This window comes from Emericellopsis cladophorae (assembly GCF_022114955.1).
Source record: "Emericellopsis cladophorae strain MUM 19.33 chromosome Unknown NODE_10_length_638493_cov_120_236322, whole genome shotgun sequence".
Classification (NCBI taxonomy): domain Eukaryota; kingdom Fungi; phylum Ascomycota; class Sordariomycetes; order Hypocreales; family Bionectriaceae; genus Emericellopsis; species Emericellopsis cladophorae.
In genome coordinates, this window is record NW_026250935.1 from 590,886 (window position 1) to 609,337 (window position 18,452).

At 57.7% G+C, this 18,452-nt stretch overlaps 8 protein-coding genes across 8 annotated transcripts in view; 6 read left to right on the plus strand and 2 right to left on the minus strand.

Annotated features, from left to right (window-relative positions):
* The window catches only part of J7T54_002207 (uncharacterized protein), a gene marked incomplete at both ends in the record, with an annotated part of 2,815 nt that extends 2,322 nt beyond the window's left edge, over positions 1 to 493 (plus strand). The window contains one exon of the mRNA XM_051504820.1: positions 77 to 493. Coding sequence (XP_051363901.1) covers positions 77 to 493 — 417 coding nt within the window. The remainder of the gene's footprint in view (positions 1 to 76) is intronic.
* Positions 494 to 751: 258 nt separating this feature from the next.
* Positions 752 to 2,475, minus strand: J7T54_002208 (methylcrotonoyl-CoA carboxylase beta chain-like protein; the record flags this gene model as incomplete). Its single annotated transcript, XM_051504821.1, has 2 exons — positions 752 to 874; positions 922 to 2,475. 2 exons carry the CDS (start codon positions 2,473 to 2,475, stop codon positions 752 to 754), a joined length of 1,677 nt encoding a protein of 558 aa, XP_051363902.1.
* Positions 2,476 to 2,828: 353 nt separating this feature from the next.
* On the plus strand, positions 2,829 to 4,109 carry J7T54_002209 (uncharacterized protein; the record flags this gene model as incomplete). Its single annotated transcript, XM_051504822.1, has 1 exon — positions 2,829 to 4,109. The coding sequence occupies one exon, from the start codon at positions 2,829 to 2,831 to the stop codon at positions 4,107 to 4,109; it is 1,281 nt and encodes a 426-aa protein (XP_051363903.1).
* Positions 4,110 to 4,590: 481 nt separating this feature from the next.
* Positions 4,591 to 5,693, plus strand: J7T54_002210 (uncharacterized protein; the record flags this gene model as incomplete). Its single annotated transcript, XM_051504823.1, has 2 exons — positions 4,591 to 4,741; positions 4,804 to 5,693. 2 exons carry the CDS (start codon positions 4,591 to 4,593, stop codon positions 5,691 to 5,693), a joined length of 1,041 nt encoding a protein of 346 aa, XP_051363904.1.
* A 99-nt stretch (positions 5,694 to 5,792) lies between these two features.
* Positions 5,793 to 7,045, minus strand: J7T54_002211 (uncharacterized protein; the record flags this gene model as incomplete). Its single annotated transcript, XM_051504824.1, has 3 exons — positions 5,793 to 6,703; positions 6,762 to 6,959; positions 7,039 to 7,045. 3 exons carry the CDS (start codon positions 7,043 to 7,045, stop codon positions 5,793 to 5,795), a joined length of 1,116 nt encoding a protein of 371 aa, XP_051363905.1.
* Positions 7,046 to 7,839: 794 nt separating this feature from the next.
* J7T54_002212 (Oxidoreductase boa17) lies at positions 7,840 to 8,664 on the plus strand (the record flags this gene model as incomplete). Its single annotated transcript, XM_051504825.1, has 1 exon — positions 7,840 to 8,664. One exon carries the CDS (start codon positions 7,840 to 7,842, stop codon positions 8,662 to 8,664), a length of 825 nt encoding a protein of 274 aa, XP_051363906.1.
* Positions 8,665 to 10,894: 2,230 nt separating this feature from the next.
* Positions 10,895 to 12,074, plus strand: J7T54_002213 (D-arabinitol 2-dehydrogenase [ribulose-forming]-like protein; the record flags this gene model as incomplete). Its single annotated transcript, XM_051504826.1, has 3 exons — positions 10,895 to 11,337; positions 11,408 to 11,716; positions 11,777 to 12,074. The coding sequence occupies 3 exons, from the start codon at positions 10,895 to 10,897 to the stop codon at positions 12,072 to 12,074; spliced, it is 1,050 nt and encodes a 349-aa protein (XP_051363907.1).
* Positions 12,075 to 16,328: 4,254 nt separating this feature from the next.
* On the plus strand, positions 16,329 to 18,182 carry J7T54_002214 (uncharacterized protein; the record flags this gene model as incomplete). The annotated part of the gene is made up of 3 exons (XM_051504828.1): positions 16,329 to 16,461; positions 16,514 to 16,707; positions 16,755 to 18,182. The coding sequence occupies 3 exons, from the start codon at positions 16,329 to 16,331 to the stop codon at positions 18,180 to 18,182; spliced, it is 1,755 nt and encodes a 584-aa protein (XP_051363908.1).
* Positions 18,183 to 18,452: the final 270 nt, after the last annotated feature.

Genomic DNA, 18,452 nt, shown 5'->3' on the forward strand with positions numbered 1-18,452 from the left:
CGACCTCTCGTGTCGCGCGCAAAACGCCCTCGTCACCTTTCAAGGACGTCCCCTGCGTCTCACGGAGGCGGAGCAGGCCCAGGAAGAGATTGTGGACGACAGCGACGAGTTGGACGAGGCCACGGGTGTCGCGTCCCGGTCTGAAGCGTCGTCCAAAGAGGATGAGTTGACGTTTGACGTGACCGAGGAGGTGCTCGACTTTGCACGCGTCGCGGTCCTGTACATCCTGCAGGAAGCGGCGGCGAGCGACGCCGAGGCAGCACAGACCAGTCTCCAGCGGTTTTTTAGCGGTGGGCAGGCTATACCGTCGGCCATTTCGCAGAAGGATGCGCAAAATGTGACGGTGGGCGCCAAGGACCACACTGTCAACCTGGTGGACTTTGGCATCGACTTGGGGGATGGAGTGGTCGGCAAGGCATCCTCGTCCAAGAGTCGGAGGACGATACGTCGCACAAGCAGTAGGAGCAGTCATTCTCGGCATTTTGGGTTATGACAAGTAGTTCGCCGTAGGGGGCCGCTTCCTCTTTTTTGCAGATGGGGATTGCAGGGTCTTTCTTGTATATAGAACATTCGCTTCACACACAACACACACACACACACACACACATACATGGATGGGCAAGGGGCAGCCTCACGGGTGTCTCCGGGCAAAGAATAGATGTATAGAGCCCAGAACGCGCTTGTCTCTTCCATGCTATGGGGTATCCACAGGATGTTGATGTCTATATACAATGGCGGGCTTGAACCTGCACTACATCCTGAAGACACCGAATTTGGTGGCACCGGCCTTACACTCGTTGCGGCCGCCCATGGCCGCGTCGAGACCGAGACCGAGATATCGTCGAGTATGCTGTGGCGGGATGATGCCGTCGTCCTAATTTGTCAGTAATGCTTCTCTTGGTCCCAAGACAGGATACATACCCATAACCGTGCACTCGAGAATGTGGCGTCGCTCTCCCGGTCGATTCTCTCCTTGAGTGCCGGGTCGACCTTTTGCCCGACCGTCTCCATGACGCTGGCGAGCTGCTCGCCGCCCATGACGCCAATCTTCGCATTGGGCCACATCCACAGGAAGCGGGGGCTGTAGGCGCGGCCACACATGCCGTAGTTGCCGGCGCCGTAGCTGCCGCCGACGACGACGGTGAACTTGGGCACGTCGGCGCACGCGACGGCCGTCACGAGCTTGGCGCCGTGCTTGGCGATGCCGTCCCGCTCGGCGGCGCTGCCGACCATGAAGCCCGAGATGTTCTGGAGGAAGACGAGGGGGATGCCGCGCTGGGCGCAGAGCTCGATAAAGTGCGCCCCCTTTTGGGACGACTGGGGGAAGAGGATGCCGTCGTTGGCGACGATGCCGACCTTGTGGCCGTGGATGCTGGCGAAGCCGGTGACGAGGGTGGTGCCAAAGTCGCGCTTGAACTCGGAAAAGTGCGAGCCGTCGACGATGCGCGCAATGACGGAGCGGATGGGCATGGGCTTGCGAAGGTTGGTGGTGGCAATGCCGAGGAGCTCTTCCTGCGGGAAGAGGGGCTCTTCGTAGGCCTTGGCGGCCGTGGAGCGTTCGGGCCAGTTGAGGTTGGAGATGGACCGCCGCGCGAGGGTGATGGCGTGGGCGTCGTCGACGGCGAGGTAGTCGGTGACGCCCGAGACGGAGCAGTGCATCTTGCCGCCGCCCAGGTCCTCGGGCGAGACGACCTCGCCTGTGGCGGCCTTGACGAGGGGCGGGCCCGCGAGGAAGATGTGGCCCTGCTCGCCGACGATGATGCTCTCGTCGCTCATGGCGGGGACGTAGGCGCCGCCGGCCGTGCAGGGTCCCATGACGACGGAGATCTGGGGGATGCCCTGGGCCGACATGCGCGCCTGGTTGTAGAAGATGCGGCCAAAGTGGTCCCTGTCCGGGAAGACATCGGCCTGGTGCGGCAGGTTGGCGCCGCCCGAGTCGACCATGTAGATGCAGGGCAGGTTGTTCTCCTGGGCAATGGCCTGGGCGCGCAGGTGCTTCTTGACGGTGATGGGGTAGTAGGTGCCGCCCTTGACGGTCGAGTCGTTGGCGACAATCATGCACCGCACGCCCTCGACAACGCCGACGCCCGTAATTATCCCGCCCGCCGGGACCTCCGCCTCTGGGTACAGCTCATAGCCGGCCATGGGGCTCAGCTCGAGGAATGTGGTGCCCTGGTCGATGAGGGCCGTCACGCGGTCGCGGGGCAGCATCTTGCCCCTCTGCAGATGCTTCTGCCTGGCCTTTTCGGGACCGCCCTGCTGGATCCGGGCGGTGACGGTGTGCATCTTGTCCATGACGGTGGCCATGGCAGCCTCATTGTCGCGGAACTCGGGAGACTCGACGTCGACAGTCGAGGGCAGGCGGGAGACGGCGGATGCGTGGTGGGGAGGTGTGAGGCTGGCGATGCCGGCGCGCCTCTGCACGACGCCGCGCTGGAGGGCGGTCCAATTGCGTGATAACCGAAGAGCCTTCATGTCTGGGACTGTGTGCGATGAGTGAAGGGAAAGTGAATAGAGGAGAGGGGAGAATTGGATCCGGGGTTTGACAAATGATGGGATCTGAATCTGGGGAAGGCACGTCGTGACTTGTGAGAGGTGAGAGAAGGAAGGAAGCACCCTGTAAAGCCGAGAATGCGGGCCGGTGCAAGCCGTGCTCAGCCGAGAATCGAAGCTCGGCAGGTGCAACGACGATACTTCTTGCCTTGACCAGCCGAGCCCTGCATACGCAATTGACTTTCCTCACTAACAATCGAATCTTCGTTTGTTCCCATATCAACCTTTGACCTTTGCTCTCAGATTAGACAGGCTTCTCATTGACATCCAGAACAATGTCTCTCCGAACTTTAGCACGCCCAGCGCTACGCGCACATGTGCGGACGCATCTGCGCCCCGCGCTCGTCGCCCCCATCACGCAGACCCGCTGCCACTCCCAGAAGCACCCCAAGGGCTTCACAGCGCCCGCCCAGGAGGACCTCGAGGAGCTGCGCGACCGCGTGCAGGAGTTTGCACGCCGCGAGATCCCCGAGGAGGTCGCCCAAAACACGGACAAGTCCAATGCCTTCCCCAACGAGATGTGGAAGAAGCTGGGCGAGGCGGGCCTGCTGGGCATCACGGCTGACGAGGACGTCGGTGGCCTGGGTATGGGCTACCAGGCACACTGCGTGGTCATGGAGGAGCTCAGCCGGGCGAGCGGGAGCATCGGCCTGAGCTACGCGGCGCACTCGCAGCTGTGCGTCAACCAGGTCCAGCTCAACGGCTCGCAGGCACAGAAGGAGAAGTACCTGCCCGGCCTCATCTCGGGCGACCTGGTCGGCGCGCTGGCGATGAGCGAGTCGGGCGCGGGCAGCGACGTTGTGAGCATGCGGACGACGGCCAAGAAGGTCGAGGGCGGCTACGAGCTCAACGGCAGCAAAATGTGGATCACCAACGGGCCAGACGCGCACCTCATTGTGGTCTACGCCAAGACGGAGCCCGAGAAGGGGTCCAAGGGCATCACGGCCTTCCTCGTGCAGACGGACTACAAGGGCTTCAGCTGCCAGCGCAAGCTGGACAAGATGGGCATGCGGGGCAGCAACACGGGCGAGCTCAACTTTGACTCGGTGTTTGTGCCCGAGGAAAACATCCTGGGCAGCGTGAACGGCGGCGTGCGCGTGCTGATGGAGGGCCTGGACCTGGAGCGTCTGGTGCTGTCGTCGGGTCCGCTGGGCCTGATGCAGGCGGCCATGGACGTGACGCTCCCGTTTGCGCACCAGCGCAAGCAGTTTGGGCAGCCGATTGCGCACAACCAGCTGGTGCAAGGCCGTCTGGCGGACATGTACACCAAGCTCCAGGCCAGCAAGGCGTACACGTACAGCACGGCCAAGCAGGTGGACGAGCAGGGCATCATCCGCACGCAGGACTGCGCGGGCGCCATCCTGTACGCGGCGGAGCGGGCGACCGAGGTGTCGCTGGATTGCATCCAGCTGCTGGGCGGCATGGGCTACACGGAGGAGATGCCCGCGTCGCGGATCATGCGCGACGCGAAGCTGTACGAGATTGGTGCCGGCACGTCGGAGATCAGGAGGATGGTCATTGGGCGGGCATTCAACAAGGAGTACGCCAACGCGTGAGGCAGGGGATCAGTCGAGGTATTAGACTCGCTTTTTGGTTTCAAGCATTGACAGGACCTGTCTAGCGGTCATAGACTAGGCGTATGGAGTTGCATTGTAGCAATGAATGTATGGCACGATAAAGTGAAGCTGATATGGGATGTTGAGTTGGTGACAGTTGACCTTGAGGAGCTGCCCCATGTGCTATTTACCTAACCTGGAGCGACATGACGATACCCCACCAAGCTTCCAGCGGACGCCCCACCCCGAATTGGGGGATAAGCCGCCTGCATTAGCGCAGATACAGCGCGGACGTCACCAACTGGACTCACCGTGCCCAGGCCAGTATGGACTCTGGAGCATAGCCCCCCAAGATGTTAACTCCGAAAGGTGAAGAAAAAGGGCAATTGCCGACAAGTTGCAGCCGGCGAGGGGGAGGAAAATATCCTTGCCAACCTCCTCGCACTCCGTTCCGCTCTCCAAAGCCATAAACGAGCCAAAGATGGCCGGATCAGAGAGCCCACCAAAGATTGCCATCCATGGCCGCGTCCACGACCTGCCTGACCTCTGGGATGGCAAAGATGACTGGACAGGCGTCACGAGTACTGCAGAGAGAAAGCGTCGCCAGAACCGCCTCAACCAGCGCGCCTATCGTGAGTCTCCCACCCCTGCCTGGTAGAGAGATGCACGTAGCTGACGCGGTCTTTCGCTATAGGCCGCCGGAAGAGAGGTGCAAGCAGCACCGTCACACCACCACCAACCAGGGACGACGAGGTCCATATCCACACTGAAGACGCTTCATGTCTCCTGGCCATCTGCTCCACCTGCACCACCTCCACCTCTGCTCTATCCTCACCCAGCAGCAACGGCAAACAGCTGCAGCAGGCCCTCGTAAAGGTGCGGGATGACGAGCCACACCCCTGGCCACGACAAGACTCACAGGACGGCCTCGAAGATGACCCCGAGACTTGGGACGCGAGTATCATGCAGTGCACGCCTCACCGCGTCGCCCGCATCCGCAGCCTCATCCGGCAAGCCTACGAGGACCACGCCCTCCACGCGCCCCGGATCGACCAGCTGCCCATCCTCATCCGCATCAACGTCATGAACGCCATGGTCCGCAACGCCATCCGCATGGGCTTCCACGCTCACGGCCTCTGCCACGACGACTACCTCTCCCCCTTTGCCGTCCACGACCCCCAGCACCCCAGCACCGTCCTCGTCCCCCGCCTGCCCGACGCCCTGCGGCCGACTGACCTGCAGCGGGCCTATGCGCACCATCCCTGGACGGACCTCTTCCCCTTTCCCCTGTTCCGGGACAATGTCCTGTGCGCCATGCAGGCCGGCCTGCTCGACGAGGACGAGCTGTGCGCCGATATCATGGAGGTCCGCCAGGCTGACGTCGCCGAGGCCCCGAGTCTCATGATCTGGGGCGAGAGCTGGGACGCCATGGCCTGGGAGATGACGCCTGCCTTTATCAGGAAATGGGGCTGGCTGCTCCGCGGCTGCCAGGACTTGATGGCCGCCACGAACCTCTGGCGCACCAGGCGAGGGGAGAGGGCGCTGCCTGTTTGGACGTGGTTGCAGCAGCATGGGGTACAGTAACATAATCCGTTCAGATGTATGCTCTCGCAGACGATGTATATGGTTATATATGTGTACATGTCTGTACATCTCTATATCTGTGCGTGCCACGCAGACCATCTACAGCTTAGTCTCGCTCAGGTGCTTCTCGTTCACCAGCACGTAGCGGTACCGCGCCTTGCCCGCCTCGAGGTCGACAATGGCCTGGTTCGCGTCGCTCATCGGCCTCTTCTCCACCCACGGCTCAATCTTCTTGTCAACGGCCAGCTGCAGCATCTCCTCAATGTCCGACGGCGAGCCGATGCCGCTGCCGCCAATCTTGATGCCCGCGCCCAGCAGCGCAAACACGTTGATCTCGGGGAACTTGCCCCCGTCCGGCGCGCCCACCTGGATAAAGTTGCCATTCGTCCGGAGCAGGCGCAGGTACCGGCTCAGCGGCATGTGAGCGCTCGACACGGTGCAGATGATCAGGTCGAGGGTCCCCTTGCCCGTCTTCCACCAGTCCTTGTCGTCGTCCGTCGCAATGTACTCGTCCGCCCCGAGCGCGAGCACCTCGTCACGTTTGCTGGCCTTGCGGCTGATGCCCACCACCCTGTCTGCCCCCAGCGCCTTGGCGAAGAGCACGCCAAAGTGGCCCAGCCCGCCGACACCCACGATGCCGACCGTCATGCCGGGCCCGCACCCGTTTTTGCGCAGTGGCGCATACACCGTGATCCCGCCGCACATGAGGGGGGCCGCGTACTCGCTCGGCAACCCGTCAGGTATCTTAATGGCGAACTTGTGATGCGTCCGGTTGTAGTCCGCGTACCCGCCCATGGACTTGCCCTCGTCCCCCGGGTAGCGACTGTCGTACGTGTTCACCCTAACGCGGGGGCAGTAGTTCTCCCGGCCCTGCGAGCAGTCTGGGCAGTCGGCCTCGAGGCATGAGCGTCCTTGTGCGCCCACGCCCACGCGGTCGCCCACCTTGATGCTGTCCACGTTGGAGCCGACGCGCACTGCGCGGCCGACAATCTCATGGCCCACGCAGCAGGCTGTCCACATCTCTTGCGTCAGTGGAGAATATGGGCAGTACCTCAATGCGAGACTCACGGTAGTTGGTTGCTCCCCAGCCCGACTTGAGCGTGTGCAAATCCGAGCCACAGATGCCGCAGTGCGTGATCTGGATGTCGACATCGTCCTCCGTCCACTTCTTGGGCTCGAAAGCACCCCATTCCATCTTGCCATTGTAGGCCTCGGGCGAGTGGCCCAGCCAACCTTGGAAAGTGTAGTCTGTCGGCATGTTGAACCCTGAGTATTGCGAGACAAGTGTCAGTGAGAGGAGGGATCTCATTCACCTTGAGGGGTGGGCAAGTGGACGTTTACATACCTCCCATCGTCACTGTGGTTTGGCTACTTGTGGAGCTGGTCTGAAGCGCAATGGTCGAGTCACCACAGGAAATAGACCACGGATGCAACCGGCTCATATTTGACTTTCAAGGACACTAGTCTAGTATCTCCATTGAATGCGGGGTGACGTTGCCGGGGCGGGCGATTTACATCCTCGGCACAATCTTGTCTCGTGTCGCAGATCTCCGAACCCGAAAACACGAATTGCGACGAGCTTGGTGAAAGTAGAAGACTCTTGACTTGTCAGCCAGACAAACTCATGCATACCATGAACGTAGTCTCCAGACTGTGAAAGCTTGCAAGGTTCGCTGCCAAGATGGGGTTGGCAGACTGCGCCCTTGCAGTCGGCACCAGCAGACACATAACCCACTCCTTTGTCTTTTGAAAGATCCGTGAGCATACCGCAATCCAAACTACGCTTGTCAGCCTTTCCTCACAATCACAAGTGGACCCGAACCGCATGGAGCTATCCACGGCACAGCAGACCGCAGTGGTTATGAGGCCACGGTGGGTCCTGCAAGACTGACGACACACGTGGAGGCATGCTTTAACCCCGTCGTGGCTTCGCAGATAAGAACGTTCGTGCATTTGTTGGTAGCCTCGCAGTTCACCGCGCCCCAAGCACTATAAGAGAGGCGTTCAGAATGCGAGTAGACCAAGGAAATCGACGAACATTCGTCAAGATTCGAGACGAGGTCACTACCATTTGTGATCACCATCCAGTCGATCCCATCCTATAGCTTTTTGCTGCAGCACCCATCCTGCGCTTTTTCAAATCGCAATGGCCTCAGTGTGGTTCATCACCGGGTCTTCTCGCGGCCTGGGCCGAGCCATTGTCGAAAAGGCCCTGGATACTGGCGCCAACGTCATTGCCACGGCCCGCCAACCGGACTCCCTCCAGGACATTGTCCAGCGTTACGGTTCCGACCGTTGCCTGACTGTTGCCCTGGATGTGGCCGAAGAGGACCAGGTCACCAGGGCCGTGCAAATTGCCTTCGAAAAGTTCGGCCGCATCGACATTGTTGTCAACAACGCCGGCTATGGCACCCTCGCCGCCATTGAGGACATCAGTGCCAAGGAATTCCGCCGCCAGATGGACACCAACTTTATGGGTGTCGTGAACGTCACCAAAGCCGTTCTACCCATCCTCCGTGAGCAGAAGAGCGGCCACATCTTCCAAATCTCTTCCATGGGAGGTCGAATGGCGACACCGGGCCTGTGCGCTTATCAGAGTGCCAAATGGGCAGTCGGGGGTTTCTCTTCAGTCCTCGCTCAGGAGGTCGCGCCATTGGGTATCAAGGTGACGGTGCTGGAGCCTGGGGGTATAAGAACCGACTGGGCTCGCTCTTGCGCGGAAGCTGTCGAGATTTCCGCGCCCTACAAGCAGACTGTCGGGTATATGGAGAAGATGGTGACTGATATAGCTGGGAAAGAGATGTCACTTCCAGACAAAATCTCCCAGGTCATTGTCGACTTGGTCGGCACTGAAGAGCCTCCACTTCGTTTGTTGATCGGCCCTGATGCTGTCGAGTTTGCAAGCAAGGCAGCCAAAGCGCTTGCAGATTCTGACGAGAAGTGGCGTTCTGTGAGCGAGTCGACCGTGTGAAGTTGGAGGGCCAACGCAAGGATGCCGGCAAATGAGATGTTTGATAGCTTTGCCCTTCGATCCTGTCTGAATCCTGAATACGCATTCCGCACACAAGGCTCTTCTCGAACCTCATGTGATTAGTTGCCGCGCCGCGCCCCGAGTGTCGCGTTTCAAATCCCTAAACGCACACGCGGGACGGCTGCATGTAGCTCCTAGCTTGCTCAACCCCGGATGCAACGTGCAAGAGCGCGGCGGGCACGGGGTCACCGAGGCGGTGTGACATGCAGAAAACGCAATTGAGTGTTATTGACCAGCATTCTTCTCCGAGCTCGAAGAACTCTCGCTCAATCAAGCTTACATCTGGGTTTCGAAATAAGCGTGCGGCTCGTCTCATGACATTGGGCCGTTCTCCAACCATTGGAATGGAGATGCCATGCCAGATCACCTTGGGGCTGTGGCCAGCGAGGGTCCGAGTTTACCAGACATCATCGCAATGACCTCGCGGCCGGCGGCGCAGGACTCTGGAAGAAAAATTGCGATTGTCCACGAGACCTGAAAAGATGGGGTAAACATGGGGGGCATTCTAGGGCAAGATTTGCAGTGCATGAAATGATGGGGGTCGCTGCGGCACGCACTGCCCGCGGCCGGTGTGGCGGCAACACCGACAATTGGAATCGGACATCGTGAATTTGCAATTTGGGCGTCGGTGCGGAGGGAGTGTGGTGTTGCTTTTTGGCGACGACTGCAGGAGTGGACTCTCGACAATTGTCCCCGTGACTCTCGGGCAAGGGGCCGATGTCAGAAGCTCAATTTCGCGGGCGAATGTAACTTGGTGCGAGCGAGATGACAAGCCATCTGGAGCGTGGGGGCTGGCTGCTGGCTGGCGTCGCCGTGTCGTGTTCTGATTCCAGAACCCAGATTCTGGTGTCGCGTCTCCTGTCTGGGCAGGTGGGTGGGCAGAGGATTGGCCTGGTCCTGTGACCTTGTTGCTTCCAAGTTGATTACGACAAGTTGACTTCACACTGGATGCGACAGACGATCGAGCATTTGTATGGAATCGAGATCATACATGTACATCGAGGAACTTTGATAAGGAAGGTGATGCAAGGAATCGATCACTGGGCGGGTTTGTGTTGTTGCCCCAAATGCTCCGCATACCGAGATTGGCAGGAATTGTGCTGTTGCGTATGAATGGCTCTTTCCCATTTTACCTCACGGACCGCCTTGTTCATGGCGACACACCATCTCCATGTCCCGTGGGGAAGCGTCAGGGCTGTAGGATGGTGGCTTCGGGCATTCTGGAATGAGTCGTCTCAAGGTCTGCTTGACACACATTCATGATCTGACCGTGAAGTGATTGTGGCCGCAGACGTACAATTGACTTTCGAGGCATGGAGCCAACCACTCCGGCACTGCCATTAGCGTCCCCGCTTCAGGCACCCTTCAAAAAAACAAAAAACAAATTTGAGATCGCAGGCGTCCGGCCACCCAAAAGCTTGGGTGGGTGCACTTGTATCTACAAGTACAGTATGTACGTAATTACTCTGTACTTATTTTTGGGCGCCAAGTTGCCAATCATAGAGCGAGATGGAGGCTTGGAGCTGCAAGCTGCGAGCTGAGCTGCAGCCGATGGGGGCAGAAGGGTCCAGCCTGGTCTCCCGCTGCAGAGCGACCCGCTCAGTCCGGCCTTCGGACCTCCCTCTCCACCAGGTGTCTGGACTGGACTATCGTGAGTTGTTCGAGGCGAAGCAACTGGAAGAGCTCGTGTAGCACACTCAAGAGGCAGCAGACTTATAATAGATGCTCCATCCCGTTGTTGTAGCTCACAACTTCTAGCCCTTCTTCAAGCCGTACTCCACCATCTTCTCTCTCATCCATCTCCCAGACACAGCTCTGACAACGACGACGAAGCTTGCAATCTTTTCTCAAACAAGCGATCGCACGAGACGATCCCCTTCAGCCTAATAATAATACAGCCAGTCTTCGACCACGAAACAGAAAATTCAACCGCCATTCCTTTCCCCAATCCGACCCACGACCCAAGGCAGCGTTGACCTGTAATCGACGTCGTGGCCACCACCCCCGCCACGAGACACCAAGCCTCCCTTTCACTCGCTCCTCACCCCCTTTACACAGAGGAAACATTATCCTTGCGATCCCTCCCTCCTAAGTTCTCGAGCTCTTCATCTCGAACTAATTCGTCTCGCACCCTGATTTCTCCTCCTCCCCATCTTCCACACAGCATATCATGTCCTCGGCTCTCGCTCCCATGATGCGACAAGCAGCTCGCCGCGCCGCTCTATCCACGGCGCCTCGAGTCGCCGCGCGCCCGACCTTTGCCGCGGTGCGCCACCTCCACCGCGTGCCTGCGCGCCAGGACAAGCCCGGTGAGCACGCCCGGATCGACAGCGACATTGAGATGGAGCACCCCGCCGAGCATGAGCTTCCGAGCAGCAAGCCCGTCCATGGCACCGGCGGCCAGTACGTCAAGCCCACCCTGGCCACCTTCTCCCTCGAGGGCCAGGTCGGTATCGTCACCGGCGGTGCCCGTGGCCTTGGTCTCGTCATTGCCCAGGGCATGGTGTACTCTGGCTCCGACGTCGCCCTGGTCGACATGAACAAGGAGGAGGCGGAGAAGCAGACCAAGCTCCTCATCGACGCCTTTGTCAAGGAGAACCCCAATGCCGAGCGGTAAGTCTCCCTTCATCTGTCGAAGATTGCACTTTGTATTCCCGGCATGGTCTGATAAGAATTATGACAGTGTTCCCAAAGTCACCGCGCACTACGCCGATGTTTCCGATCCCGAGTCCGTCGAGGCCTGCATCAACCAGGTCCTCGCCGACCACGGCAAGATTGACACCCTCGTCACCTCGGCCGGCTTCACCGAGAACTTTGAGGCCGTCAACTACCCCATTGACCGCATGCGCAAGCTGTGGGCTGTCAACGTGGACGGCACCTACCTGTTCGCCACAAGCGTCGCCCGCCACCTCATGGAGCGCAAGGCGCAGGGCAGCATGGTCATGATCGGCAGCATGTCTGGCTCCATTGTCAACGTGCCCCAGCCCCAGGCGTAAGTTCTCGTCCTTTTTGCCCTTTGTTCCCATGTACTCAGCGACTAATTTTCGTCCAGCCCCTACAACGCCGCCAAAGCTGGCGTCCGCCATCTCGCTGCCTCGCTCGCCGTCGAGTGGGCTTCTGCCGGCATCCGCGTCAACTGCATCTCGCCCGGCTACATGCTCACTGCCCTCACCGCCAAGATCCTCGACGAGAAGCCCGACCTCAAGAAGAAGTGGACTTCGCTCATTCCCCAGGGCAAGATGGGTCAGCCCCAGGACCTCATGGGCCCTGTCGCCTTCCTACTGTCCGACGCTGCCGGATACGTCACCGGTGCGGACATTCGCGTTGACGGTGGCTACACTGTCACATAAATTGGGGTTCCATCTGGCGATTGGTCTGCGAAACGAAAATGGCGAGCATGGAAGAAGCGTGTTGCGATTTACAAGCATATGGGGATTCTGGTTACTGGACTGGCATGGTCCGCGACGGCGTTGGGCGTCTCATGGTACAGCAAAGCCTCACTAGAAATATTTAATTAATAACAAGAACAATAATATTGCAACAAAGAGCAAGTGTCTGTCTTCTGAGCTTCTTCCACCAGTCGCTCGTATGGTTCAATTCGACGAACAAGCCCTCACCACGAGTCGTGGAAAACGTTCACCGTTATTACCCCAACGGTCTCCAACATCCCCCTCATGCCTGCGCAGTGCTCGCCTTTTCCCCCGCTCTCCGCGACGCAGTCAGCGCCGCGAGTAAAACGCTACACTTACACTAAGCCATGCTACTACACTACCAACGTAACCATGCGAATTGGGAGCTTCATGTTTCCGCAATGACGAATCAATCATCTTCCAATAATGGCCACCCCCAAATTATGTTGACACTTGACTAAGAAGCTACGTACAGCTGCTTGGCGAAGGTGGGAGGACCTACAGGAGCACACCGTCGTCCGTACGGTATGCATCCAGCGGGTCCGGAGGCGGCAGGAACCGAGCAGCTGTGCGGTGTGGGGGCGACCACACAGTTCCACAGCAATGCGGCGGCGGCGGCGGCGGTGACAAGGGTTTTCATGTTTGCATTGTGCACTTTGAAAAGACGAGCTGTCGGTGAGCCGCGAGCGAGCATTCGCATGGCCCTGTACGAAGTAAGGTTTTCTAACTCATCTTGGGCATTTCGATACTAGTGTAGGGCTTGGTGGAGCCAACCTCATTGTTCACGATGAAGATCCAGACACTATTACCGTTTTGTACAATGTAAGCCAGATGTAGTGAAGTATCCGTGAGCAGTGCGCTGAGCAGCGGCGGGCACAATTCAATTTTTTATCACCTTGCCTTCTCTCGGTTTGCCATTTTCAGCCACTGCTTCCCCTACAGACTGTCGGTGTGGCTGTCCCATGCAGGTGGCAGTGGAGGTGGATAGCAGGTGTACGATTAGATTCAATGCTCGTCGCGCGGTGCGACGGCCGCTGCGAGCAGACTATCAAAATATGGAGTGAGGTTGTCCATCGAGAGGCAAACGCACCGATTGAATACCGAGTCTAGAGATACTGAAGGTTGAAGATTCGTTTCTTTGTTTTGTTTTTATATCATTCTGATAATTAATATAACAGATTTCAGCTCTTGCGGTCGGATCGCCACGCTGGACTCGGATTTTGGCGGGTGGAAGCTTGTGCATCCTGGCGGCGCGTCTGTCCTTCTAGAACTTTGTCGGAACACCTTGGCATTGGGGGCCTAAAGAGGTACAAAATCTTGCCCATCTGATAAAATTAGTAAACGCCACCATGCGATGAAACGTTGAAGCCCACGTTGTCAGGGTGTGTTGCATTCAACTTCCGTCTCCCCCGCCCGGACACCGCCGGTCGAGTTCATGGCCTGCCTGTTGTGTGGCAGGGAGCAGCAGCATTAGAAACCATATTGCGTCCTAATTCTGTAGTCGGGCAACGTCCGCTTGCTGGGTCATTGGCACTTTTAATAGTGTACTGCGAGACTCATCATTGTCAACCTCACCGGCCGACGATCAGTATATTTATTGGGTGGGTGTCTCAGGGTACTTTTCCCCTGCTGGATCCGCTGGCCGACCTCGTGGATCGGTTGCATGGTACCCTGTCGTACCCCTGCTTCCTTCTCCAATTCCACAGCAAGGGACAATATCTGCGACACAAGTGACAACGGCCAACTCTTTGGTATTCTTGATTCGCTGATATAGAATTCCTGTCGAAATACATTGAAGACGTTGTCGCAGATTGGAGGCGTCGGCCGAGTATTATCGGCTAAATGACTAGGTACTAATTGGCACACACAGTCACGGCTGCAATCCAGACAGTTGTTCGACGTCGCATTTCGTGCTGAGCTGAGACAGGATCCAGCATCAAAAGCTTCCTCTGGCTTCGCATCGAGATACATTACGTGGCAAAGCCGAGTTGAGCACGAGTCGAGGAAATCATCCGGTAAGACGGCACGAATCGGTGCCGCAGAGGTGCGTGCTCTTGAGCCCAGTTTCCCCGATAGGAAGCACCAGGGGCGTCGAACTTGCCTTGGGCGGACAAGTTATCAGCATGACTCGACATGATGACATGGTACGGATATTACAACGAGCATACTCTGGCTGATGTTGCAGCTTCTCGCACAAGCACTCATGATCGTCATGATACTCCAGTCTCTATCGGGTGTGGAGCGCTAAGCTCTAATTCAAATTCAAATTCAAATTCCATCCACGAGATGCTCTTCGTTTCCCGAGGTGCCTGCACGCCCAGCTCAGGCGCATTGGACCTCCTCACAGTGGGGTAGATGCCCGACTATAGGCCCATTCGGGACTGGACCAGGCCTACCTCAGCTGCAATGCCTTGGCTACCCTTCCAGCTGTCACAAGACCCCTGGAGGCTGGCTATGGCAGGACCGGGCCCACTAATATGAGTAAGTTGGGCACATGGCCAGTTCCTGCCCTCCCCTGTCTGCCTGGCCTGCCACGCCCTTCACAGCAAGAAGAGTGTTGCAGCCAGCTTGCCGATTAATTAAGGTACCAGGTAGTAGTACGGAGTACATGCACGCGAGACACTGGCATCGGTATCTGACTTCCGCATGTCGAAGAGCGAGGAGAAGCGGCTGCAATTCCCACCATATCCTGTTCTAGCAGCCAAGATCCCGGGAATATGCATCCTCTCTGGCGACTTGGCCCGTGATCAGGTCCCAAAGGGGCAACAAGGCCAAAGCTTGTTGGGCTCGTTACTATAAGGGGACTTGGGTATCCCAGTCCAGTCGTCTGGTCTGGATCACTATCGGGTATGTGAAGCTCAGAACCCCACCCGTCGCTTGCAAATTGGATCATCTGGCGCTACAAGCGCTTCCACTTGCTTCACTTTACCTCAGGTTGCTACTCAGCCTCAGATCACTATTCCCTACCACTCACCTTCTCCTAGACCTGGTCTTTTGCGAGGCGCCCCTGGGAGCCCGGATCAGATCTGAGCAGAAACTAAAGAAGAGGCTAGAGCGCTAGGCCCGGGCCCGCATTGCTCTTGCCTCCCGGAGTACAATTTCACCTCCCTTCTTCGACTCCTCTTACTTTCGCACCTTGGCCTCTTCCCATTCACTCCGTCCGCAGCGAAGCGCAGTCACCCGCATATCCTCGTCGTTCGTCGTGCGGGCGATAGGAACCTTTGACGTAGCTGCCCGGACGGCCATCTTCGAGACTCGAGTCTGAGGCTCCGTGCGCTCACCCTATTCGCCAGCACCGTTCAGCGCCAGCACCTGGGCCTTTGTGCCGACCTACAGGGTGCCTGCAGCTTTCGCCACGACACAGCCAACCTGTCGCTGCAGCGGCTGCTACCGCCAGCTCCCTTCGCCTATCAACTTCCTTGTCTCTTCGCATTGTGTGATCAGAGTCAAATATCTCAAATTTTGGGACAGACAACAGGCACACTGTGGGTGAAGATTCTTCACGTCTACCATTCGCCTCTGAGACCATAACCATCCTCAACTTGCCTCCTGCAAATTCGAAAAGACGTGCCTCGGCATTCCAGTGTCCTCGATTTCCCGACTTTTCTCACTATATATCACATACGTATATGCCGCCCAGACACCCGGAATTCCACATGGCATATTTCCGAATCTCGTCTTTACTACCGTCGGCTGCTGCTCGCGGTTATTGCGAACTCTACTGACCCGGTAAATTTTACAACTGCGCGCTTGAGACCACAGCCCAGCGGATCGCATGACCTGACTCGACTCGACCGCGGCAGCGAATCAGCTACATTTCGGCCCTTCCGTGTCCTGGACTGGTTCCTTCGGCACAGCACTTACATACCGGTACCCTGTCTGATGCAGCTCGGGTTGTCGAATCGGCTTCGCAACAAACACGTGCAGCTCAATTCCCCCAACAGCGGCAGCAGTGACTAGCGCCGGGATTGGCCTTTCGAGACTGACCTCTGGCTGCTGTCGTTTCAGCTCCTGTTCTATTGCGGCTTTTGCTGCGCATTGCATCCAGATAGTTATAGACTGCAGCTGGCTACTTCTGGGGATGCAAGTATGAGCTGGAGATTTTGAGCAACGCCAGGAAGTCTGTTGCCGAACCCTTGACACGATCATATGTGAAGGCTTCTTCGCACTTGGGCAACGGATATCGGTCGACACATGTTCTACACAATGGACTCCCATACACCCATGATATTGCCCAAGGGCTTTGTCAAAAATCATGAAGATGTGTACAACAAAGTCGCTGCTATGGAACTTCTGGCTCCGGAACAAGCCTGGCAGTTTTGGCACGGTACGCCTCATCCTCCACGTCCTCTGAGGAACATGCCGCTAAACCTCTGCAGATTACACAGTGACTTCTAAAGCTCTCAAAGACCCGACTGCCCGAAGACTGGAAAACTTTTGGTGGCATGTTGTCGGGAGTGACCGCATACATCTGAGCGGGAGGACCTTGGCGAGGATCTTCAAGGAAATCTCACTTGGACCAACCTTTGTGCCGCTCAAGGGACCGCCTAACCGCTGGGAGGGCAACAGTATGGTGAGAACAATACACAGTCGACGTGCTGGCATTTCTAACGGTCATAGGCTGCAATTCCCGAGAAGTACATCCAGCAGGCCATGGAAATCCTCGCCAGAGAGCAGCAACAAGGAATGACTCAACCACAGAGTGAAGCAGCTCTCAACAACGAGAATGCACGCAATGGTCTGAGGAACGTAGGCTCAAGTGCCGCCAAGCCCGCACCAGCCCACCCCATTCTGAAGAAGCCTAGAGGACCTTCAACATCTGGACCACGACCGACTGCCCGTTTCGTTTCGCCCGACGTATCCGAACTCGACGATGGACTCGCAGAGGATATCCCGTCGTCAGGTAGTACCGTGACGCCAGGAATCGAAATGCGCCAGAGCATTGCTTCACCTCCAAAGAAAAAGGGAGGGACCAGGAAATTCGTTGCGTCAAAGGCTGCGTCCAAACGACGACCCGTGCTGCCAAGGAAGAATAGCTCGCAGTCATCAGCGCACGGCGAGCAGTCTACAGCCAAAATTGGCAACACATCGTCTAGCAGCTCCCGAAGCTCGGGCACACCTCAGCGTCCTATATCTCCCCAGAGAGAAGCGCCGGTGCTGCAGCCGCATATCAAACAGAATGCGGCACCTGGGCCCAGCGAGAAAGCATTGGGCAAGCGCCCCGCGCTTCAGAGAGACGAGTCGTCGCACATACCACAGAAAGAGAAGACCTTGGAGTCCTCACAACCAACCACAGTGCAGCGTGCGCCTGAGCCTAAAGCATTGGGCAACGGCCCGGGATCCGGTTCTGGCCCGCAACAGGATGAGCATTTCAGCCTCGGCAAACTTGACAACGGAGCTACATTGGAGTTCACCGATCCCCGGCGACTTCGAGAGCTGGTCGCTGAAGTCAAAAACACAACGTTGCCGCGAAGCATGAAGACCATTCCAAACTATCCGCCGACGAGCTTCTCGCCAGCTAGCCAGAGCAGCCAGGCCACTCGTCCGCAGTCGCTCATCAATCTGACAGCTCACACAGGCTCATCCACTAGAGCTCTTAGCCCTTCGATGGACGTTCCGAGCCCACAACCTTCCGAGGCTCAGTCCGATGCTGGCTCGGTACCCATGGGCCAGTCGCGGTCACACAGCGGTTACGTCAATCGCAAAGGCAGCGCCAGCTCTGTTGGGATCAACCGTGGTCTGTTTACTGGAGCGACGACGTCGACTTCCAACATGGCGGCACAGGGAGTGATTATTGACCAGGGCGGTAGTGTCAGCTCTGTGGCATCGACATTCTACGACAACCATGGCCGTGACCTCTCACCTTCCAGCGGTGGGTCCGCCTCTTCTTCGGTCCTGAACCCGTACTTCACGCCCACGCAGCCGAGCACATCGGCAAGTGTGCCCATGGCCAGGACAAAGAGCCATCTCGCTCTTTTGCTGGAGCGAGAGCACGAGAAGGACAGGGACAATGAGACCCGAACAAAGAAGCGCGGCTCAAGGACCTAGTTAGTCTCCTTCTGCTCGCGACACTGGGTGTCAGTATGTACGTTCCCGACTTGGATCATCCGTGCGTGCGACGATTTCCGTGCGTGCGACGATTTCCGTGCGTGCGACGATTTCCGTTCATTGTACAGATAGTAGCGTTCAACTCGGCATTTGAGCTTGGCGCTGTTGGCGGACAAAAAGGGGGCTTGGCTGGCGTTCTTTTGCATATCGGCGTTTTACTTACATGAGCAATTTTCGCGAGCGAGCGATATCTCTGCAATTCACATTTCC